At 44.8% G+C, this 24710-nt stretch overlaps 1 protein-coding gene, 1 long non-coding RNA gene and 1 pseudogene across 4 annotated transcripts in view; 1 reads left to right on the top strand and 2 right to left on the bottom strand.

Moving 5' to 3' along the window:
• Positions 1-1365: 1365 nt before the first annotated feature.
• Positions 1366-13189, bottom strand: PIK3IP1 (phosphoinositide-3-kinase interacting protein 1). 3 transcript variants are annotated; one of them, XM_077761572.1, is made up of 7 exons: positions 12995-13189; positions 12133-12153; positions 11896-12012; positions 11690-11809; positions 10544-10744; positions 10359-10437; positions 1366-3079 (listed from the first exon to the last, which is right to left on the bottom strand). In XM_077761572.1, the coding sequence occupies exons 1-7, from the start codon at positions 13065-13067 to the stop codon at positions 2875-2877; spliced, it is 816 nt and encodes a 271-aa protein (XP_077617698.1). In that variant the 5' UTR covers positions 13068-13189; the 3' UTR covers positions 1366-2874. The 3 variants fall into 3 exon arrangements, with proteins under 3 accessions (XP_077617698.1, XP_077617697.1, XP_077617699.1); XM_077761571.1 differs by having other exon boundaries at positions 11896-12153; XM_077761573.1 differs by lacking the exon at positions 12133-12153 and having other exon boundaries at positions 12995-13188.
• Positions 13190-13230: 41 nt separating this feature from the next.
• Positions 13231-24710, top strand: part of LOC144229514 (uncharacterized) — a 36033-nt gene continuing 24553 nt past the window's right edge. The window contains exon 1 of the long non-coding RNA XR_013334512.1: positions 13231-13425. This is a non-coding gene — a long non-coding RNA (uncharacterized LOC144229514). The remainder of the gene's footprint in view (positions 13426-24710) is intronic.
• Positions 21682-22219, bottom strand: LOC144229574 (10 kDa heat shock protein, mitochondrial pseudogene; annotated as a pseudogene).

Below are 24710 nucleotides of genomic sequence, written 5' to 3'. Positions count from 1 at the left end.
GTGGTTGTGTTGGGGAGTGGGGGCGGGGGGAGGGGGAGGAGTGATCCAGGAGAGTGGTTGATGTTAATACTATTTTATTGCTATATCTGTTGGGTGATATGTGAAAATACCATACATAGACCTGATAAATTGTGGGATTAGATGTCATCTTGACAGAATTTACCTGCTTATGTGTGGAGTGTGCAAGCTTGCTGTAGGGTTGACCCCTGGCTCCAAGCAGCCCTAAGTCAGCATTTTGTGGCTGGCTGTGCCTCAGCTGTCCCCAGCAAGCATGGGAGTGGTGGGCCCATGGTGGGCCGTTGAACAGACCAAATAAATTAAGCAGTTAACATAACTGATTATACTGAGAGTGAGAAAGTGACTTGGGGCCCCTGGCTCAGCAGGAGGAGGGTTCATGTGGAGGGTCTGCTGGCCACTTTCAGGCCCTACCCTCTGACTCCCCACAGCAGAGAGTTCTCACACACACACCCAACTCTAATCCCTTATATAGATGCTAACCTGCTCCAAAGAACATGCACATCCCACCCAAGGCAACCCAGTCCTTTGAGCAGGTCTGACTCTGACCTTCCAGCCAAGTACTTCCCTTGGGGCCATATATTCCACCTTCTGATGCATGTATACTCCTGTAAGCCTGGATATCCTCCCCACAGGTTTGGGTGCCACCTTCATAAAGGGAAGAAATGAATTCAAGTTACCTCCACAGATGTGAAGCTTTGGGCCTAGTGGGATACCAGGCTTAGTATAAATCCACACACCTTTAAGTTCAACTTAAGGACAGACTCTGGTTCCTGGCAAAACTGATAGTCTAGGGTGCCCCTTGTTTGTAGAACTAGAGAGCAATGACTAGGCATGGACAGAGATCACCCTGAGTATTCCTAGAGGCAGAGAAACCTGTTGCTGAAATATCGTGCTCAAAGTCCTGTTGGTAGTTTCTTATGGAGCCCTAGGAGTTCCCCTCCACTTCCCTCACCCCATCCTACCCCCTCACCATCCCCAGGAGCCTTCCTCTGCTTCCAGCATCCCAAGAACCCATCCCCTTTAGCACATCCATCCTTCCCTTTTGCTGCTGCAGCACCACCAACCACACCTGTCTCCAGCCCCTGCCAATGGCTACCTAGATATTCATTTTAACTACCTCTACCTTGGGAAGAATGGTGAGGAGGAGATGGTTTGTAGTGACCAAACCGCCCGTGGAGAAGCCAGCATACCCATCTTTCCTGCAGCTGAACAACTGGTGATGACAGTACAGAGGCAACAGTTATACACTGCTCACTTGCCATCTCCCAGTCACAGGGCCCGGGCTAGTGAGGGAAAGCCAGAGCTTGCCACACAGGTATGGATAAGGTAACCAAAAACTTGGCAATACACAGTTTTTTGTTTTTTTAATTTATACAAGTCAAATGCAGAGCAATTTCCTGCACTTTATACGCAGGTATCAGAATGAGGTATATAAAACATGTACACAGAGAAATGCTTTTATAGAAAAGTAGAAACCAGTAATGTACTGTTCTTTTCAGGATCACTAACACCAAGGGACCCATGAGCCTAGGCCCCCTCAGCAAACCACTCCCAAGAATAGTCTGCTGAAGAGAATAGGCCCCACTAAGCCCCTTTCCACATGGGGTAGTGGAAGGAAGCTCTGGGTAGGGAGCACTGCTAAGGCCTCCAAGTGTGATATTAGGGCTTGGAGGCCCTGCTGAGCCATTGGCTCAGTGAAGCACAGTGCTGTGGAGAAACGTTACTTTCCTCTCAGCCATGCCTATGCTCTATGACCTTGGGCATCACTTCCTCCTCTGGGCCCCTGTGTCCAAAAGGCTTGAGGAACCCTAAGGTCCCTTCCAATGGTTCTGATTGTTTTACAAGTTAGGCGTTCTGAGCCTAGCCCTATCACCCCCATAGGAATGCATTGGCCTGGGGCCCCAGAGCCACCTGCAGACTCAAGCTACTGCAGGTGCAAGCCCTGAAGCACTTCATTACCTTGCCTCTGAGCTTAGTTTCTGAGTTAACCTCTCAGAAGCAGCTCACAAGGCCCCACAGTGTAATTCCCATAGGTTAGTTGGCTGATGTCATTACCCCTGCAAAATGAAAAGAGGTCATTGTCCACCCTGGACAGACTGTCTAGGGTTCCCCAGGTCCCCCTCGAGTCCTGTGGCATAAGGCAGCCATGGATCCTTCTCTACCCTCTTCCCAAGTGGAATGTTCAGTGCGATTCTTCCCTTCCTTTCCTTTCGAAACAGAAAGAGTTCCTGGGCCCAGGGCTGGCCCACGGTTATCAAGGCACATCACTGCTAGCAAGCTGGAGTACCCCCAGGAGCCCTCAGCTTAGATCCCATTCTCAAACCATAGTTTTGACTTTTGTACAAATTCATTTCTAGTTCTCAAAGTCAGTAGGGAGTTCCATCCCAACTATTTTAAAAACTGTTTTTGAAATACTACCTCCTGACCTGTCTATCCTGAACTATGGATAACAGTATGCGCCACTCAAGCCCATGGAGAAAAAACAGAACGGCAGAGACTGAGGCCACCTTAGATAATAAAGCACATAGGAGCCTGGGGGAGCTCTTTGCTTGTCTCTGGTTCAGTTCCAGGGCACAAGCAATGTTTGGAAGCCCTTGTCAGCAGCATTGCTGTGGGGGCTGCCACTGTCTCCACCCACAGGCAAAACCCTGCTCTAAGGGATGGAGGAGGAGCATTGGTAGGACCCTACCCAGCCTTGCTCTCAGCACACCACCTGCTTCTGTTTTAGAATTAAAAAAAAAAAAAAAAGTCTAGGGAGGGTTTTAACCACAACAAAAAGTGTAGATCCTCCCAGCTGAAGGAGGGTAGAATGTCCTGCACCAGTGTCTGCATGGGCTCCTGCCCATTGTTGGTGGCTCAGGCCCCAGGAGTGCCCGCCTGGCCCATGAGGGGGGCACTGCCCTCCTGAAGGTCCACTGGAGTCTGGTTGGTGTGGACCACAATTGTCTTCTCATCCACGATCTCACAGGTAGGATTGGTGAAGGCAGACAAGGGCAGGGTGATTCGCTGCATCTCCCTCTCACACGCTCGTTGGTCATGCTGCTCTTTCAGGTCCTTCCCCCTGGCAGGAAAAGAGGAAAGCATTGAGGCTTTGCCTCCTGAATGGCTTTGCTCATTAAATAGCATTGCTGCACCCAGGCAGGGACTGGGGCTAATCATGGTCACAGCAATTCAATAGCTGATAATACAAGATTTCCATTCTGCCAGACTTCCTTGACACGAAGTTCCTATGCCTCAGGTCTGCTACCTCATCTGTAAAATGGGTGTGTAGAGCCTGAATCTCGCACAGCTGCAGACAGCCTCAATGAAGATGGTGTATAGGAAAGAGACTCTTTAGATATGATTTTGTTCTTTAAGCCTAGGGCTCCAAGAGACCCAGAGAACCATCTCAGTCCTAACCCATAAAGTGCAGAAAACTGACCTGTTCTGAGATAGCTGTCTTATCCTAAAGTCCTGGAGGGTGTGAGCCCTGGGAAATAAGGACTGTCCCTAGCCCATGCAGAGGGCAAGAGGGACTGAGGGCTATTCAGGTCAATGGGAAACCGTGAACAATGACCATCAGATCCCTTTATGTTTACACACTGAATTCTCATGGTACTTAATCACTCAATCAGGCCATGGTGTTGCCCCATTTTACTCAAATGGAGTGCTCACTCCATGCTAAGGACTTTGTGTACATGATCTCACTTCATCCTTGGCTAAACCTGAAGAATTAGGTCTGACCATTCATTTTACAGATGAGGAAATAGCCCAGAGAAGTGAAGGAATTCTCCAATAACATAATGGGCTCAAACCCAAGTCTGTTGGACTCCCAACTAATACTCAGAGAAGTTCTGAACTGATCAAAGTCACCCCTAAGAAACAGTGGCACAGGAATGCAAACCCAGTCTTCTGGCTGCACACATATGGCCCTCCCACTGGCCTGGACTACCCCTGTTGCAGGCTAAAGGGTTTGGTGTATGCCTAACACACTGCATACCACAACCAGCACCCAGGACCCAGATCAGCATACTTGGAAGCCACAACTAGAAACATGGGCTTAACTGTCAAGGGAAATCTTTCTGGAAGGAGCCCACCCCAAAGAGGCCTTGAAACAGACAGCTGATGAATGACTCCGTGAAACAAAAGAGGCCTACTTAAGACCTCAGGGAGATAGCTGAAATCAGATGGATTACATATCCATCATGATATACGGTGCAATGATAAGTTTCCAGAGACAGGAGAACAATATTGAGAAAACAGCAGGGCCTGGAGGGGCCTAAGGCTGCACAGGTACCTCAGAACTGTCTTTAAATCAACCAGTTTTCTTGTATTCTAATACCAGCTCAGCCTTGGCTGTGTGACACCTGGCAAAACACTTTCACTGAGCCTTGGTCTCCTCATCTATGAAAAGGGGATNGATAAGTTTCCAGAGACAGGAGAACAATATTGAGAAAACAGCAGGGCCTGGAGGGGCCTAAGGCTGCACAGGTACCTCAGAACTGTCTTTAAATCAACCAGTTTTCTTGTATTCTAATACCAGCTCAGCCTTGGCTGTGTGACACCTGGCAAAACACTTACTTTCACTGAGCCTTGGTCTCCTCATCTATGAAAAGGGGACAATATCTGCCTCAAAATAACAGTGAACATGAATGTATTTTGAAAACTGGAACTGCTGTAAAACTCATAGAGGAGTTTATTATGATTTGCCCTGAATATGACTTGATTCACCAGGCAATGTTATCTTAATATGGTTTTCTAAGGAAACTCCTACTGATCAGCCAAGGCAACTGTTTATGTGACAACAACTCCCCTCCCCCTTAATTTTATCATTTTTAAAACAAGGAGTTGGACTGGATAACCTCCAGGGCCCCTGACATTCTAGACGATCCCTTATATGAGATGTGTTCTGACTCCCTATTTCTCATCGTAAGGTCACAGAAGGCAAATTTGTGAGCTCATCTCCCTGAGTCACCCTAGGTGACTTAAGTTTTCTGCATGGGCAAGCCTGAATGCTTGCCCCATCCTCATCATTTGCCTCCGTACTGGACATCACCAACTTCTGCAGCAGAATAACCCCCAGAGCACTACAAAGAAGAAATGGAGGTACATGGGAAGACAGTTGCTTGGACCAAGTGCATCCCCACTCGGCCTAAGATTCACTTTTGCCCTTGGGCACTGCTCATCATTTACAGCTGCCACCACAGAAGGAAACACTTTCCTCCATGATAAAACAAAAGGCCAGATTCTTTTAAGGGTGTCTATGTAGGTCTGGGTTTAACTTTATTAAGGGAATCCCCAAGCCAGCAGAAGGCCAAAAAGCGATTAACAAAAGAGGTAGAGTACGCAAGTCTCCTTTGCCAGGGCCTGAATTTCAAAATCTAAAGGGGTGAAGGAAGAGGGAAAATGAGAACTCACATCCTGAGTACCTACTAAGGTGCCAGGAAATGACCTTTCCATTATCCAGGATGAGAAGAGCTACCTATGCACCTACTGGATGCCTACTTTATAACATGTACCATTTCCACCCCAACTTTCCAAGATAGTATTATCCACATTTTATATAAGAAGAAACAGGCTTTGGAGTTGTCCTGCTTTCCTCAACTACCTTTTTTTTTTTAAGTGTATTATTTTGAGAGAGAGTGCACACACATGGTAGAGGAGCAAAGAGAAAGGTAGAGAGAATCCCAAGCAGGCTCCACACTCAGTACAGAGCCCAGTGCAGAACTTGCTCCCAGGATCACAAGATCACGACCTGAACCGACATCAAGAGTAGGATACTTAACCAACTGAGCCACCCAGATGCCCCCCCCCAGCTACCTTCTTTACCAAGCCATCTGGCTGTGGCCAGCTGTTGATAATGGTCAGGATGCATCATCATAAAACAAGTCTTTAGGGGAAAAAAATCAATTGATATTAATGGAGCAGAGCAGGACTGGAAGAACAGCCAAGGGTAAAGGAAGGAGGTGCTGGGACTCATCTGGATTACAATCTCATCCATTTACAACCCTCAAAACACACCCAACCCCACAGGCCTCCTGTTAATGGTGCCTATTGAGTCCTGGAGATTCAGAGGATGTCCCTAGCTCCTTTCAAGATCAGAGACAGGCCACCAGGCCTCCCGTATTGACCATCAAACAGCTCAGCCTTTTCTTAACACCTTTGGGGGCGGGGAGGGCAGGCTGTTGTCTGGCAGCCAAGATAGAACAAAAGGCTTATTCACTGACTCAGCTCCTCTCCTAAGAGGGTGGAGTGGTGTTGACTTACAGTTTTTCCCTTGCCTTTTTATCAGAAAATAAACGCTCCTGGATAGCACAGACACTGCGCTCAGGGCAGGGAAAGGGAACTGCTGACTGGCTGGCTGAATCTTGTAGCCTAGACAACCATGACAAAGACCTAACAGGCTGAGCCCTCACCCATGCCCACCTGCCACCCTTACTCCCCTGAGAGGAAGCCTGGCTCCTGCTTGCCCTTCCCAGCCAGGGGAAAGCTCCATCCCACTAGCCTCATGGTCTTTTGCAGAGTTCAGGGGTTGCAGTAATTCTATCCATGACTGCTCCAGGGCCAGGATCAGGAGCTGGGCTAGCCAGAGACAGCAAGTGTGGATGGAGCTGCTGCCCACATCTGACATCCTCTTTGGAGTGACAGAGACACCCCAGACTTTCTTCAGGCAACACAGTTTCTTCCAATTATTCTTTCACTATTTTCCCAGTCGAACGCAGTGCTGTACCATACTGCTACTGAGGAAAAGTTCCTCAAGGCAGCTTAGGCTATGAACACAAACCCTATATCCAACTATACTGTCTAATTTCATCCTCACAACAAACCTATATGGTATCTATTAGGATTAGAGATGGGAAGGCAGATGCAGAAAGGTTAAATCATTTATTTAAGCAAATAGCAGAACTGGGATTTGAACCCAGTGCTGCCTGCAGCCACCAACAGGAAACATTGCCTTTTTAGGAATTATTAGAGCTGAAAGGATCATCATATCTAACCTCCTACCTTTATACTTTTTATAGATGAGAAAACCAGAGAACGTAAATTACTTGTCCAGGGTTGCACCCAGAACTAGTGGCAGGTGCAGAACTAGATCCTGGTTCTTTTGGCTTATAAACACAACTATTTTACTTTGAAAGCTTCCATTTTTCCTACTGTCCTTTGCAATTCAAATTTGCAGGACACTGCTGAGCCTCACTGGGCTTTTGGGAAATATTGATAATCCTTGCACACATCTTACTGGCTATGTAGCTTGGATGTGGCAGTTAACCCTTCTACATCTCACCAGCTCACTGTAAAACGGTATAAGAAGTGATCCTCCTAGTGTGGTCATGAGATTTGGGCCAGATCATCAGGGAAGAGCATTTAGTAGGGCCCTATTTATTTAAAAAGCATGCAGTAGGGGCGCCTGGATGGCTCAGTTGGTTAAGCATCCGACTTCAGCTCAGGTCATGATCTCATGGTTCGTGGGTTCGAGCCCCATGTCTCGCTCTGGGCTGACAGCTTAGAGCCTGGAGCCTGCTTCGGATTCTGTCTCCCCCACTCACAGTCTGTCTCTCAAAAATAAACATTAAAATAATAATAAATAATAAAAAGGGTGCAATAAATGTGGGCAGCTTTATGATTATCTAACATGACTGTTAGATCCCACATCTTGGGTGGGTGGATATGGGTGTATGGAGGGGGCATATATCCCCACTCAGTAGTCAAGAAACCGAAGTGCAGAGGAATGGCCGAACCTACACACAACAGCACTTTCCAGGACACTCTGTTCTCTGACTTTGGAGAGAGATGGGAGCTGAGAGCTTGCCTCTAGCCCACATGTGGTTTCCTGTTATAGTCTGTTCTCAGAGCACTTTTGCTGAGGAAAGGGGTGGACCGGTAGTGACGGGGAGTCTGGTGACTTAGTGCTTTGCCCTGAGTTTATAGGACAATAAATTCTAGGCCTCAGGGCAGTCCTATCACAGCCTAAAGAAGCAAATTTAGAAGAAAAAAACGCCTGGCTTCCTCACTGGGCATGAGAACTGAGCTCAGAATTAAGAACATTAAGTCAGTTCACATACCTGGAGGCCTGGAAACTGTCACAAGATTGGAGGAGAGCCATATGCTATCCAGTGGCTAAGGAAGGAAGAAGTATTTCAAAGGCTAAACTCAGAAGGTTTAGGTCTGATAATGAATTGTAGGCCAGGGCTACCACATCATTTCCTCTAACTCTCTGAAATGAACAAACAGGTGTCCCTGGACCCGCCATGTTATCCATCCCACTGAGGGCAACAGCCTTGGAATGGAAGTCAAGAAACCCTCTTAGGTCAGTTCTTGTTCTCTTGGAGCTTCTGATTCCTGAATCATAAAAAATTAAAGAAACAAGGGCTCAGAAAATGCTAGTACTCACATTTTACAGAAAAGGAAAAACAGCTATCATTTACTGACCACTTACTATCTGCTACACACTGAGCTAAGCAATCACATGCCTAAGCTACAGCAGTGCTCTGCAGTAGGAAATAGAAGCAACTTGCCCAGAAGTCACACAGCTAGTTAGTGACAGGACTAAGACTTGGCTCCACCAAATGCTAGGTGTGTGACCTCAGGCAAGGTACAGATCCTCTCTTGCCTCAGTTTCCTAATGTGTAAACTGGGGATAATAACAGCATTTACCTCATAAGATGAGTTATGAGGTAACCATAAAAAAATTAAATTAAATTAAATTAAATTAAATATGGTAACCATAATTCCATCAGGGTGATTGTGAGAACAGAACTAAAGCATGCAAACTGCTTGAAGCAGGGTCTGGCATACGGTAAATGTTCACCTTCCTGCTATTGTTGTTGTTATTCTTCCCCAATATTTCCCCCTTTTCATCTGTAAAATGAGGAGGTTGACTACATTGTCTCTAAGGACACCCCAGGTTTATTTAATGCTGGGTGACCCACCGAGGCTGTAAACTCATACACAGCCCTTACCACTGGAAGATGAAGGCCAGCCTGTCACTTCCCTTTTAGAAGCCTTCTCAGACCTCAGAAGAGAAATATCAAAGCACTCAGAGCTAGAAGTCAAATCCCTTGATTTTTCCCAGAATGGCAAATAATTTTCCCAGAACAAGCTAGCTCTGTAAAAATGAAAGCAACTCTGGCTTATCATCATGCACCCCTCACTGACTTTGAAAGCCTTTTCCACATGATATTTCAGGGGCCCTTTCAAAATGAGCATTCCTCCTCCTGTTGTCCCAGCCACAGGTCAGGGGATTCCTGAGTTTCCCAGGAGGAGCCTCTTTGGCTTTCTCATATGTGGTGATGAGTAGTAGCAAACCAGTTCTGTATCCTCCAACTCATTTTTTCCCTCCTGTACTAAAGGAGATCCCACTGCTTATGGCCCAGGAAATTCAAGCCCAAACTGCGAAAAGAGTAGCTGGGAACCTCTTCTAGTAGAATTTTATAATGCACAGAAAGAATTCAATTGCTGGGACCCTGTAATGAGTGTCATTGCAGTGCCACTGCAGTGCTACTTGCGTCCATACCAGGCATGTTGGATTAGACAGCAGAGAATTTGGTATCAAAAGAGCTGGGTTTGAATTTAGGTTGTGCCACTCCCAGGCAGTGTGACCTTGAGCAAGTCACTTCACCTCTCTGATGAGAGCTTCCTCATCACTAAAACGAGGAACAAGAACTCTTACCTCACAAGGCTTTTTTTTTTTTCAAAAAAATTTTTTAATGTTTTATTTATTTCTAGGAGAGAGAGAGAGAGGCAGCGTGAGCAGGGGAGGGTCAGAGAGAGAGGGAGTCACAGACTGAAATAGGCTCCAGGCTCTGAGCTGGCAGTCAGCACAGAGACCGATGCGGGGCTCGAACCCACGAACCGCGAGATCATGACCTAAGCGAAAGTCAGATGCTTAACCGACCAAGCCACCCAGGCGCCCCTACCTCACAAGGCTTTTGGGTGAGGAGTAAAGACACCAAAGGAGGGGCACCTGGGTGGCTCAGTCGGTTAAGCGTCTGACTTCGGCTCAGGTCATGATCTCACAGTTCATGGGTTTGAGCCCCGCATTGGGCTCTGTGCTGACAGCTAGCTCAGAGTCTGGAGCCTGTTTCGGATTCTGTGTCTCCCTCTCTCTCTCTCCCTGTTCATGCTGTCTGTCTCTCTCAGAAATAAATAAAACGTTAAAAAAATTAAAAAAAAAAAGACACCAAAGGAAAGGATTTTTCTAACCTGGCAAAGACCAGAACCAAGTCTGTACATCTTAAGCTAGTTTTCCTCTTTCAATACTTCACTTCCTTTTTTGGGTATGTATGCCACAAAGAAGTCTGATTCGACTTTATGTACCTTCATCCCCTCCTCTCAGAGAGCCCAGAAGAGAAGTTACTGACCTCTTGTAGGTGTAGCCCAAGACGATGCCAGCTCCAATGGCGATGATGATCACCATCATGGTAATGCCCAGCACATAGCCTGCCAAGGACAGGACACAAGGACCCATTAGCCTCACCCCAGGCGATCAGCAAATATTTCTTGATGATTCCCATAAGGACAGGGCGGGAGGAGGGGGCAATCATACCCAGGGTTCCCAGGTCTTTTTTCTCCTTGGAGTTCACCCGCACTCGCTGGCTAATCCCAATCACTGGCTGCACAGCTGCTGCCTCACTCCGGGCAGGCAGGGCGTTGGCAGGAGCGAACACCTGTACCTCATCTCCACTTGGCACTTCAGACGCCTCTTCAGTTTCTGTTGTGGAGGCTGGAGGGTACTGGGAAGTGGTCTCTGGAGGTGAAGTGTGAAATGTCTCTCATTAGCATAGCCTGAGTGAATTCCACAGCTGAAAATGGCTTGAGAGTTGGGGGAGATGGGTCCACTTTAGAATGCCTGTAGACACTGAAACCAATCCTTGCCCCAGAAACAAGACCAAGTCTGATGGGGTCACACTACAGTTGGGACAAGGCAAATGTGAGGGGAAGGACATAAGAAAGAGCCTCTCCTGCCTCCCACGTCTTCTTCGGTTCAAATCCTTGCCATCTTCCAACGCCCAACCTCAGTTGCCATCTTCTGCCAGGGGGCCCCTCTCTGCGCTAGGAAACAATCCATGACCCCTGTGAGCAGCTCACATTTACTGAGCCCACACTGTTTGCCGATACCTGTGTTATATGCTTTACATATCCAATTTAATCTAATCCTAGAGAATGGTCTTGCTGCCTCAGGTGCAACAAGCCTTCGTTCTGGAGTCTGAGAAGCAGAGTCAAATCTGGACCATGCCCTTGCTAAACTTCTCTGAGGCTCAGATCCCACAACCAGCTTTTTTGCAGGAGGGGCTGTGAGTAGAGTGCCTTAACACACAGCATACGCTTCACATACGATCACTAAACGCTGAGGCGCTCCCTAAGGGCGTGGGACCCGGGCTCCAGTCCAGTGGGCTCCCCGAGGCTGCGCACCAGGATGCGAGCGCACGGCCAAGGGGTGGGGCCTCGCCTCCCAAGGTTGTTTACAAGGCGCTCGCGGAGGATGAGCTCACTCAGAGAGGCGGCAGCGGCCAATGGACTTTAGGCTCTGCGGCTTGGAGACAGCCCTGACCAATCGGACGGCACGGGGGCGGGGCGGGGCCGACCGGCGACGCGCGGACGCACGTGCGCAGCGGGTGTAACGGCCGCTCCCAAGCTGCCCTATGCGCTAGGGGTTCGGGGGTCCTGAGGGCTTCGGGGTCCGGGTGGGTACCTGCGCAGTGCAGGTCCTCGCAAGGCCACTTCTCGGGAGCGCCGGCCTTGCCCCTGACGTAGCACCACGGCCCGCGCGGGTCCCGGTCCGGGTTCCGGCAATAGCTGTGGTTGCCGGCGTCTGGGAAGGGAGAGAAGGCGCCATGGGACGGGGCCAGGACCCAGACCATGGCCGCCGCCCGCCTGCCGCCCGGGGCGGACACTCACCCGACTCAGCGTCAGATGTCAGGCCGCTCTGCGCCTCCAGCCAGTTGAGGCATCGGAGGCCCGGCGCGGGGGAGGGCTGGTCTGCCCGGTACAGGTGGCCGTTGTCCCAGAAGCAGCCTGTGAGGAAGAGGAGCCCCCCGGAGACTGAGTGGCCGGCAGAGAAGCCGAGTCTACCCCGGTTGGGTGACGGTGGGCCCGTCGGGGCCTCCCTGCCCTCACTTGGAAAACCCCACCTGCCTTGAAGGGTTGTTGTGACGCCTGAAAGAGAAGGAAGAGAAAGCGCTTCTAAAGCCCCTTGCTGGTGCCCGGCCCTCAGTCAGCGCTCAGACAACGTTAGCTTGTTAGCTTTTCATTTCATTTCATTTCCTTCCTCTTTCTTTCTTTTTGGAAGCCAGAAAGCAGTGCACAAGTGCAAGGAGTTGTTACTCTGGAACTTGCGGCCACTTTGAAGGAGGGTGTAGGGGAGGCCTGGATTCGGGTCCGTTTTTGGAGATGTTAGGAGTTTTGGGTCGGGGCGCAGCCAGACCTGAAATTCATCCCTATGTTTTAATTCCATGTTACATAAACTCGGGTATTCCTTTCACAGATATGGCCACACTTGCACAGGCAACACTCCCTCCCAAGAGAATTCTTCAAAAGCCTTGATTCAGTCCTGCAAAAGAGAGCCTCAATCAGAGGGAACCTGCCTCATCGCTGCCTGGATGTGACTCCAAACTCCCACTCCCCTCAGGAGGAGAGCCACAGGAAGAGGCTGGGGGAGGATGGCCTGTGCCCTAACGACACCGTGCAAAGCCCCTGAAAAGAATAGGACTTGGGGAGTAGGGGAGATGAACCCCAAATTCCATACACTCATGAGCAAGGAAAAGGAAGAAGAAAAAGTGGCTACTTGCCTTTGTTCTTAATGGCAAATATGGAGCTGTAAGCCCCTGTCAGGGAAAGGAGAAAGGAAAGGGGGGGGGGGAAGCCTTCATGGGACAACAGAAACCAGCTTAAAGCTTCATTTCCTATCATCTTCCTGTCTAGCCTAGCCATGCTTGGGAAATAGGGAGCTTTACCCTTTCTACTAAGTTGCTGCAGGAAGGAAAGATTGTAATCTCACCTTCAGATCCATAGGCTTCTAGGAGCGTGTTGCTAATGAGGAGTGTTTGCACCCAGGCCAAAAGCATCCTCATCTCCTTCGTCTTGCAGATGATTGACCAACCAGTGTCCAACCGGGATCCCCTTGGCGTCGGCTCTGCCTCCCAGTCCCAGCCTTGCAGTCAGACCTGCCCTTGTTATGCTCTTCTGGTAAACAGCCTCTCTTTAGAACTGGGAGCTTCCCAGCTAGCTTGCTGCAGCGATGTGTTTTTCAGCTGAAAGGCGCCCCCTGGGTCCTAAGCCTCCTATGCCAATCAAGATCACTAAGCCAAGAGAGAAACTCCGCCCCGAGAAGAGAGGCAGAGAAGTTCAGGTTGTACTTAGCAGAGGATCAGTTTGAGACCTACACTGACTGCAACCCCAGGGCTTTTCATCTCTTCTGTTTCCATTTGTGTGAGTATAGAAAGTGTAACTCTGTCAAGAGGCATCATTGTGGGGAGAAGGGTTTGAAATTTTAGTCACAAGGGCGGACAACATGCTGACTATACTAGCAGGAGGAACTCAAGACCACCTAGGGCACAAATAAAAGAGTATCTAGGTGGAAGTAACTCTAGACCCATTCCTGAAAAAGAAAAAGGCCTTTGCGGTTTATATGTTTTTATGAACTTAAAAAATAATATAACTTTGCCAGGGTCAGATCAGTCACTTTGTTTATATTTGGGTTTTTGGGGTGTCATATAGTAGCTACATAGAAGGGGTCTCATTAGTTGAAAACACATGTTAGGCAAACATTGGGACATTTACTCAGCTATATTTAATAGTCCACCCTTTCTACCAGCCCTGAATTCATAGAGGAAGTTACGTCAAATGTTTGCTTTTTTTTCCCCCTCCACCCTGTGGGAAATCCATTCACAGTGATTTATATCCATCATTAAACCTCACCATATTCATATGACTTAGGCCTTTTGGAGTTCGGCAGAAGGGTCCTCTTCCTGTTTGGCTGACAATTTGAATTCCCAGGCAGCCTCAGTAAATGGAGAGACAGAGCAGAGTGATTCTCCAAGACTACCTTGTGACTCAGGCAAATCTCAAAATAGAAATGAGAGACTGTTTCGATCTGAGGGCTTGTATCTTTAGGCAGTAATTTAGGGAGCAGAAAAAAAACTTCCTTAAATAAGTTTAAAAGCTTTGTCAAGGAAAAAAGCTAATGTCAACCCAGCCACTGTGAAGTGAATTTGAATTTACTACAGTCAGATTTCAGACATGGAAAGGACACAGATAAATTTAGTTTACTTCTTACAGAAGTTTGCTGTGTTTGATTCCTTCAGTTCACTTCATAAAACATGTTGCTTTGTTTCTGCAGTCACGTTCCTGTCTCCCCACACAAGCTTCTGATCCTCTGACTCCTGACTTGGCCTACGCTAGAAATTACAGAGTCCGTAAATTTACTCACACATACATATATATGCAGATACGCCAAAATTTTATAATTTAGTAATTCTAACATAATATTCAGGGGTCTTTTTTAAAACACTTTTATTAATTTTTTGAGAACTTACTATATACTAGATATAGTTCCAGATACTGAGAAGGTATCTGTGCACAAAATACTTGAAATCTCTGCCCTTATTGAGCTTGTAATCTAGTTGGGAAAGATAAATGATAAATATATAAAGTATCAGGTGGTCTTAAGTGTTATGAAAAAAAGTGAAAGGGTCAAGGAGACAGGAATGGGGTTTATTTCACTTGCTAAAGAAAGCTTACACTATTTTCAGGGAACTAAAAGGCTTTGTCTATAAGCAGAAGGCCGAAGAGGAAGGATCCTTTTTCCTTGCAGATCCTACTCTTACACCACTATGAGAGAAATATGATACACATTTTGTTTCATAACATAAAATATATAGGCTTGCAAAAATAAGAGTGCAGTTTATTATTACTATTTTTTTGAGAATGCAGTTTTTAATTTCACAGTAGCAGGAGGTTCTTTTGGATTGATTCCTCAGCATCTAATCTATTGCCTTTGTATGCAATGAGTGTTCAATTATTGTCTGATGAAAAGCTCCTCAGATTCTGAACGGCTGCTTCTGCCAGATTGTAATACTTGCCTCTCCAGTTACGATAGAGACAGGCTATTCACAGGCCTGTTCTTGTACCATTTTCATATTTACTGTGCCCATATAGGGGTGCCAGTATTTCTTCCTCAGAATCCCAAAGCTTCTTTACCCATTGCTGTTATCTAACTTTCCTATTCAGAAAACTTATCTGCTGTAATTTACACACCTTGATATACAGAAAAAGCATTTTGTGCCATGTGTCTTAGCAGGAACATCACTACCTGGAAAAGATAGAAGACAGGCCAGAGGAGATTCTTTTTCAGTTTATCTTTCCTTTTTTCTCCCCTATGAGTATGGTATTTATCAGTGTGATTTGATTTTTTTTTCCAGGAATAACAGGCTTGTTGTATCTCAGCATACGTACGTAAAGACATATTCTATTATAATAGTGTGAGTACCTTCTTTCCTCAGGGAAATTGGATTTAGTTCAGAGATGTGCCTTTCATCATCACTGACAATGTTTTGGTCTTTTTCTTAATCTAGTTTTGAACTTTGTGTCATATATTGAAGCAATGTGGCCATATTGCATGGCCTGTAGTTACTCCAAATTTCATATTTCTTCTGGAAATATTACTGCAATAATAATATGATACAGCACTACTCATATACTCATTTTGGATTGTTTATATTCCTGAAGACAACATTGTGAATATAATACTCTTATTTTACTAAATATTTCAGGGATGTTTGACCCTTGGTTTCATATTAAATCAGTACTGATCCAGAGAGACAAAGCCATATTGTTAACTCAGGAAATAACCTCCAAAGCATTTCCCAAGAAAGATGGGCAGTTCATCTTGATAATAGAGTATGTTAGTGGAAGGGCTCTAATAAGGAAGCCATAAAGCTGTTAAAAGACTTAAGAATCTTTTGTCAGCAAAAGAGGGCTAACGTGTTGGTAAAAATCTTTGGAGTAAGATCTAATGAGTTGGCTCCAGCTATTCTCTCCATAATAATGTGCTTTAGAAGTAGCTACAGGGCGGGGCGCCAGGGTGACTCAGGTAAGTGTCAGACTTCGGCTCAGATGACTTCGGTTCAGATCATGACCTCACGGTTCTTGGGTTCGAACCCCAGGTCGGACTCTGTGCTCACAGCTAGCTCAGAGCTTGGAGCCTGTTTCAGATTCTGTGTCTCCCTCTCTCTCTGACCCTCCCCTGCTCATGTTGTCTCTCTCTCTCAGAAATAAATAAAACATTAAAAAAAAAAAGAAGTAGCTACAAGGACACCAGGGCGGCNTGTCTCCCTCTCTCTCTGACCCTCCCCTGCTCATGTTGTCTCTCTCTCTCGGAAATAAATAAAACATTAAAAAAAAAAAAGAAGTAGCTACAAGGACACCAGGGCGGTTTATTAGGTTAAGCATCAGACTTCAGCTCAGTCATGATCTCCAGGTTTGTGAGTTCAAGCCCCGTATAAGGCTCCGTGCTGACAGCTTTGCTGAAAGATATTTGGGTGTATAATTGCAAACTGAGTAGGGGATGATTTTATAAAGCTTGTTAAATAATATTCCAATATCTAAACCCCAAGTCCGTTTTCTTTGAAAGTATGTCCTTCAATGAGTTATATTATTTCCATTTTGATACAGCTAAGTGTTTAATAAATGTTTAAAGGAAAGAGGAAAAGCAGAGTACCACATAAAGACAGAGTCTAATAAGCCTACAGAGAATAGTAATTTTTTAAGGGTAAACAATAAAACAGCCAAGAGATCTTGTGGATCATAGGTCACTTTCAGAGACAACACATTCCACACTGAGGAACCGAGAAGCCACCCAAAAGCAGAGAACTTGGGAGTATCACATAACTAGATTTGAGAAATAAAGGGAAGAATACATTTCTGAAACACGAGTTGAGTTTTACTTAGAAGCCAGTCTTAAAAAACATGGTTTTCACATGGAGGAAAATACAGCCTTCAGTGTTGCAGGGATAACACTAGAGACTATAAACTTCATTGGCTGGTAAGACTAGGCTATTGATTTTGAAGGTAATTAACCCAATAAGCTACAGTTATGCCTCCTTGGAAAGGAATATTCTTCAATCTCAACAAACCGGAGCTGCAGCTCTTAAAATTTATCAACATCCAGTGTGAGCTTCAGTGCCGACATTTAAAGCAAGAGAAGCAATATGTCAAATAATTGAGAGTGTAGGCTTTGGAAAGACCTGGGTTCCAGTGTCAGCACTAAGTATGGTCTGGTGTAAATAGCATCCGTAATTGAGTTTCCTTAACCTGTCATTATCATGGTTATGAGTATGGATAGCAATGTCAAGATTCAAATCCCAGCTGTCACTAACTATGTCATCTTAGGGAAGCTACTCAATTCTCTATGACTCAGTTTCCTTAAATGGAGTTTGAGAGAGAGAAAAATAGTACCTACCCCATTGGATTGTTGCCATTCATTCACCCCTGAATAAATTTTAGCTGTGTCAGTTTTTGTGTCAGTAACCTCTAACTTCAAAGTACTGAGTATATGTGCTATCTTCCAGAAACTTAGAATCTGGTTATACAGATCAGGATAACACATATGAAAATTAAAACAATATAGGGCATTTATAGGTAGGTGTCTGATAAGGTAATAAAGGTTTATTGATTCAAAGATTATGAAACATCCGCTGTGCATCAGGCAGGCACTAAGTACTAAAGGTCTTTGTTCTCAAGAAGCTCATAATATTTTTTTAATTTTTAGATTTTTTAAAATTTATTTCTGAGAGAGAGATAGAGACAGCGTGAGAAAGGGAGGGTCAGAGAGAGAGGGAGACACAGAATCCGAAGACAGGCTCCAGGCTCTGAGCTAGCTGTCAGCGCAGAGCCCAACTCGGGGCTCAAACCCACAAACCATGAGATCATGACCTGAGCCAAAAATGGACGCTTAACCAACTGAGCCACCTAGGAGCCCCAAGAAGCTCATAATCTTATGATTGAGCAGATACTAGTAGGCAAAACAACAGTGAAATAAATGCTACAGTAGAGATTAGTACTGGGGGCTGTGGGAACTCACAAGAGGAGCTTATGGCCTAGTTTTAAGAGGTTAGAGAAGGTTTATCAGAAAAAGTAAAATCTGAATGGGGAAGGAGTTAGTGTTCTTGGCAGGTCAGACAATGTGCAGAAGCCTGGAAATGTAGCCTGTCACTGTGGCTAGTGGGGCATTTAGGGTAGTGATTAAAATGAGGCCCCAAACTATGAAGCCAAAGAGGTGAACACTTGCTGACTAGGTTATGGAGGTTCGTGAGTGTCGACTTTATCCTGAAGGCAATGAGGAGTCAGTAAAGTGTTTGTTTATTTAGGAGCCAGTAAAAATTTTAAGCAAGAGGGGCACCTGGGTGGCTCAGTCAGTTGGGCTTTGGCTCAGGTCATGATCTCATGGTTCGTGGGTTTGAGCCCCGCATCGGGCTCTGTGCTGACAACTAGCTCAGAGCCTGGAGGCTGCTTTGAATTCTGTGTCTCCCTCTCTCTCTGACCCTCCCTGCTCATGCTGTCTCTCTCTCTCAAAAATAAATAAAATATTTTTAAAAAAAGAGCTCAAGTATAAAAAAAATTTTTAAGCAAGAAAGTGATATGTTTAAGCAAGATCACTCAAGCTGCAGGGCAGAGAATTAGAAGTCAAGGCAGAAAGTTGGAAAACCAGCAAGGAGACTGTTGGACTAATGTAGGGAAGAGAGAATAGTGGAGCTGGACACAGAATTAAGTCAGGTCACCTGGGTTTGAATCCTGCTGTGTTGCTTAATAGCTAAAGGACCTTATGCAAGTTACTTAACCACCCTATGTCTGTTTCCTAATCTGAAAATTGGAGATGATAATAAAATTTACCTTAGAGGCTTGCCATGAGGATTAAAGCACTGAGAACACATCTACCTGGCACATAGTAAGTGCTCCACAAATGTAGGTAATGAGGCTGAAGAGATGCAAACTAGGAGGAAGAATCAGTGAGACTCTATGACTGAAGGATGTCAGGAGCAAATAGGAGAAGGAAAAGCTAAGGAAATTAGTTTCTGGTTTAGAAGCTTAGGAGATCGTAGTGCCATTGACAGAGATAAGAAACAAGAGGAAAAGCAGGTTTCCGGGGAGGCTGATAAAAAGCAGTCAAAGATGGGTAAATTGCAATCAGGAGAGAGTGATGTTAGAGAAGCTGAAGGAAGAGTGTTGCAGAAAGGAGGGAGTGGTCAGCATTACCAAATGCTACCAGGAGTTTCATGTAAGATAAGAGCTAAAAAGAATTTATGCTGACAGCATAGAACCTGCTTGGGATTCTCTCTCTTCCTCTCTCTCTGCCCCTCTTCTGCTCATGTGTGTTCTCTCTTTCTCTCAAAATAAATAATCTTTAAAGACATAAATAAATAAATATTGGGCACCTGGGTGGCTCAGTCAGTTAAGCATCTGACTTCAGCTCAGGTCATGATCTCAGTTCATGGTTTCAAGCCTATCATCGGGCTCTGCAGGGTCTGCTTGGGATTCTCTCTTTGCCCCTCCCCGACTTGTGCTTTCTGTCTCTCCCAAAATAAACATATAAACTTTAAGGTAGATAGATAGATAGATAGATAGATAGATAGATAGAATAAAAAGAATCCATTGGTATTAGCAAAAAGAAGGCCATAGGTGACTTTGTCAGGAGGAATTTTAGTGTTGGGGTCTAGGGGGTTAAATGTTTGGATTATGGAAGGAAGAGGAGATGATGAAGGGAGAAGGTGAGAATGGACAACTCCCTCAAGAAGTTTAGCTGAGTAGTACTGGAAGTGGCTGGAAGGATATTGGCAAGGCCGACATTGGACCAAATACACTGATTTGACTACTAGTAGGTAAATTTCTGAGTGATTGTGCATCCATTCTAATTGACTCACAGCCATGCCGGGGAGGTTAAGAAGGGGAGCTGATTTAAGGACGCCTTAGTAGTTTTGAAGTTGACATAGGGAATTTGAATTTGACATATGCATGTAGAAACACCCAGCAGGTAGTTTGATATGGGACTAATGGACAGAAAAATCAGAGTAAGACATAGGTGAGTGGGATCAGCTAAGGAGGTACCAAGACAAAAGCAGGCTGGGAAGAAGGCTCAAAGGAGCTCTGAATCTAGCCTTAGATCTCATGAGCATAATGAGAATATGTGAACTCCGTGAAGGCAGGTGCCGGTAGGTAGGAAATGGGTCTCAAAGTGAAGGTAAGAAACTAAGCCTCAAATCAAGACTTCATTGCTTATCAAGATATTTGCAATAAACATAATTGCTCAGAGATGGAGCCCAGGAGTTCTAATCCACCAGGGAGAGGGAGCAGGAAAGGAAAGCCTGAGTTTGGGGTTGGAGCAATTAACCTTGGCCAAATGTTAGACCTAGTGCAGGCAGTGATATGGCGTGGGTTCTGTGGATTAACTTTAGGAATGCATCGCTTTTGCCCTAATCTTTGCTGTGTCTTCAAAATGTAAAAAAATAAAAAGTTCGACTCTGTATTTCAGATATGCCAAGCCCTGACTGTGGTATTTCCCATGAATTACTTTTATCAATCAGGGTTGTAGTTAGCATTTGTATTTATGTAAACAATATGTATATCAGATGTTTATCTATTAAATATATGCTGGGTCTGGGAATAACATGGTAGCTGGGAAATATTTCTGTTCTACCTTTAGAATCCTGGTATTTCATTCTTCTATTACTATTTATGCTGTCAGTCAGCAAACAGCTCTTGAGTACCTTCTGTGTCAGGGACTGCTTTTCCTTTTATCATCTCAGTTCCTTCCTGGGTGTGTCTCTCACTCTGCACTGTCACGTGGACTGTTCTCTTCGAAACTTTCTTCATCTATCTTTTCTCATGGGTTGGTTCCATCCCACCTCTCTTAAGAGATATCCTTTAAAGAATTTGTATGTCAGGAAATACTAATGTTATATATTCTCCAGATTCTGTGACAGTAAAATGGAGGGGAAAAAAAAAATCCCAGACAAGATCATAGAATGCTTGTGGCTCAGAGGAAATGCAAGGGCAGGAAAAATCAGCATCTTATTCCTCTGAGACCCAGCCATAAGAGAGGCTGCCCTAATTACCTCTGCAAAGCCCATATAACAGAAATGAGCAGTATTATGGATGCAAAGGGGTGTCATAAGGGGGTGACTCAAGATTGGACCCAGCGTGTCAAGACCTTGTGTTTGATAATAGGAAGTTAAGTGCCAGCTTCAAACACTCAGTGTATTCTCTGAGTTCTTAATGATATTTCTACCTGGAGCTTTCTCTTACATTTACCTTAATGGCTCAGTTGGAAGTCAGCCATCACTGCTAAGTGTCTTGAGTTTTATGCAGTATTGGCAGCAACTTCCTTATTATCCTGACGTTAGAAATAGAAATATTTTCCACTTGCAGCCAGGCTGTTGCTACCCAGGCAGTGGTGAAGCACTTGCACTTTCTAGGATCTTGTCCTCTCCAACACTGAGTGGCCTAACCTTTTGTCACCTTCACAAGTCATCAGATTTATGAAAAAGCCTCCCATTCCTAGAATAGCTCTGCTATCAGGCCAGTAACATGGCTTTTGCTCTGAGTTTCTGCCCTCTTGGATATAGTAGGAAAATCTGCTCCAATAAACATTAAATTGTTTTTTGGTTTTTTTGGTTTGTTGTTTTTTTTTTTTTTTTTAGTTTGGATATCGTTAGTTTGTTATAAAAGAGAGACATGAAAATTATTTACATGATGAAAGATTTCACAACTTCACTAGAATGGGCAGCTTCACTTCATGCCATTTCAGTAATGATTTATTTCAGTCTACATACTTTCCGAGAATGTCACCATCTCTAAATAAGAAATAATCCTTGTCATCTAGAACTACTTTGGTGCCTCCATATTCTGGGAGAAGAACTGTATCTCCAACTTTCACACTGACTGGCTGAATTTCTCCACCCTTTCCTTTAGACCCTGATCCAACAGCTACTACGGTTGCTTGCAAAACTTTTCCTTGAGATTTTTCTGGAAGCATAATGCCTCCTTTGGTTACAGTTTCGGCTGCACTCCTTTCAACTAAAACTTGGTCAAAGAGGGGAAGAAACTTTCTAAACGCTTGTCCTGCTATGACTCTGGCCACCGCAGTTCCTACTCTGCTCTGGAGCTGCCGCCGCTGCAAGGAGACCCGCAGTCCAACCCCCCGGGACACATGAACGTGGGAAAAGGACATTAAATTGTTAATATATGTTAAACATCTAGAAGCGTGCTTCACAGAAGCGTCTGGGTGGCTTAGTAGGTTGAGTGTCCAACTTCGGCTCAGACCATGATCTTGTGGTCTGTGATCTCAAGCCCTGCATTGGGCTCTGTGCTGATAGCTCAGACCCTGGAGCCTGCTTCAGCTTCTGTATCTCCCTCTCTCTCTGCCCCTCCCCTGCTCATGCTCTGTCTCTCTCTGTCTCGAAAATAAACATTAATAAATTTTTTTAAAGTGCTTCACATATATTAAGAGCTTCTGCTATTGCTGCTTTGTTGTTGTTACACAATCTAGGATCAGAAGCTAGAGTCTAGCTGAACCTCTGATGTTGCTTTTGTTATGCTGGATAATTTAAGCNTAAGTGTCCATCAGCGGATGAATGGATCAAGAAGATGTGGTTTATCTATACCATGGAATACTACATGGCAACGAGAAAGAATGAAATCTGGCCATGTGTAGCAACATGAATGGACCTTGAGGGTGTTATGCTGAGTGAATAAGTCAGGCAGAGAAGGACAAATATCATATGTTTGCATGTATAGGAGGATTAGGAGGAACTTAACAGAGGACCTTAATTAGAGGAACTTAATAGGGGAGAAGAAGGGGGGAAATGGTGGAGGAAAGGGAGAGAGGCAAACCATGAGAGACTCTTGAATGCTGAGAAACAAACTGAGGACTGATGGATGTGGGGGTGAGGGGGGAGATGGGCATGGAGGAGGGCACTTGTGGGGATGAGCACTGGGTGTTATATGGAAACCAAATTGACAATAAACTATTTGTAAAAAAAAACAAACAGGAAAACAAACAAAAAGAAAAAGAAAATTGAATAACCAAAAAAACTTATGAATGCTCTTCTTTTTTTAACTGAGCTATAATTCACATACTATCAAATTTGATTTATAGCTACAGTTCAACAGTTTTAAGTATATTAACAAGGTTGTGCAACCATCTTAATTCTAGAACATTTTTATTACTCCAGAAAGAGAGCTACTGTCTGTTACCAGTCACTCCCCATTCTTCCCTCTCTCCAACCCTTGATCTACACTCTGTCTCTATGGATTTGCCTATTCTGGGCATTTCATATCAATGGAACCATACTACATTTGACCTTTTTATCTGGCTTCTTTTAGTAGGCATGATGCTTTCAAGATTCATCTGTGTTGTAACATGTATCAGTGTTCCATTCCTTTTTATGACCAAATAATATCCCTTTGTGTGGGTATACCACATTTTGTTTATCCATTCATCAGTTGGTGGTGCTTTTTTTCCACATCTGGCTATTATGAATAATCCTGCTGTGAATGTTCATGTACAGGTTCTTGTTTAATACTTGTTTTAAGGGTTTTTTTTTCAAGTTTATTTATTTATTTTGAAAGAAAGAGACAGAGTACATGAGTACATGAGTACATGAGTACATGAGGGGGCAGAGAGAGAGAAATCCCAAGCAGGCGCCACACTGTCAGCGTAGAGCCCTATGTGGGGCTTGAACTCACTAACTGTGAGATCATGACCTGAGCTAAAGTCAAGAGCCGGAAACTGAGCCACCCAGGTGCCCCTCTTGTTTTAAGTTTTTTTAGGGGTATATAATTAGGAGCGGAATCGCTGGATGATTCTATGTTTAACTTTTTGTGGAACACCCAGTCCATAGTGGCTACACCTTTACATTCTCACCAGCAATGTGTAACTGTTAGAATTTCTCCATATCCTTGGTAACATTTGTTATTCCCATCTCCCCCCCACCCCTCCCTTATTTCATTATTGTCTTCCTAGTGGGGTAAAGTGGTATCTCACTGTGGGTTTGATTTGCATTTTCCTAATGACTAATAACAAGATGTTGAACATCTTTCCATGTGCTTGTTGACCACACAAAAAAAGTTTATTTATTTGTTTGTTTGTTTGTTTGTTTATAGAGAGAGTGAGGGAGGGGCAGGGGGGATGAGAGAATCCCAAACAGGCTCCACACTGTGAGTGCTGAGCCTGATGCAGCACTCGAACCCACGAACCATGAGATCATGATGTGAACCAAAGTCAGACAATTAACTGAGCTACCCAGGTGCCCTGCCCATTTTTAAATTGGGTTGTGTTTTTTGTTGTTGAGTTGTAAGAGTTCTTTATACAATCTGGTAGCAGATTTTTTATCAAATATATGAGATATTTTCTTCCAATCTATGGATTGTGCTTTCACTTTCTTTTTTAAAATTTTTTTTGTTTTTTATTTATTTTTGAGACAGAGAGGCAGAGCATGAGTGGGGGAGGAGGCAGAGAGAGAGGGAGACACAGAGTCTGAAACAGGCTCCAGGCTCTGAGCTGTCAGCACAGAACCCAACGTGGGGCTCGAACCCATGAACCGTGAGATCATGACCTGAGCCGAAGTTGGACACTTAACCGACTGAGCCACCCAGGCGCCCCTCACTTTCTTTTTTTTTAAATATTTATTTTAAATATATTTAATATTTTATTTTATTTT

This window comes from Crocuta crocuta, unplaced genomic scaffold (genome assembly GCF_008692635.1).
Source record: "Crocuta crocuta isolate KB4526 unplaced genomic scaffold, BGI_CrCroc_1.0 scaffold348, whole genome shotgun sequence".
Taxonomy (NCBI): domain Eukaryota; kingdom Metazoa; phylum Chordata; class Mammalia; order Carnivora; family Hyaenidae; genus Crocuta; species Crocuta crocuta.
This window is presented reverse-complemented; position numbering and strand designations above follow the sequence as displayed.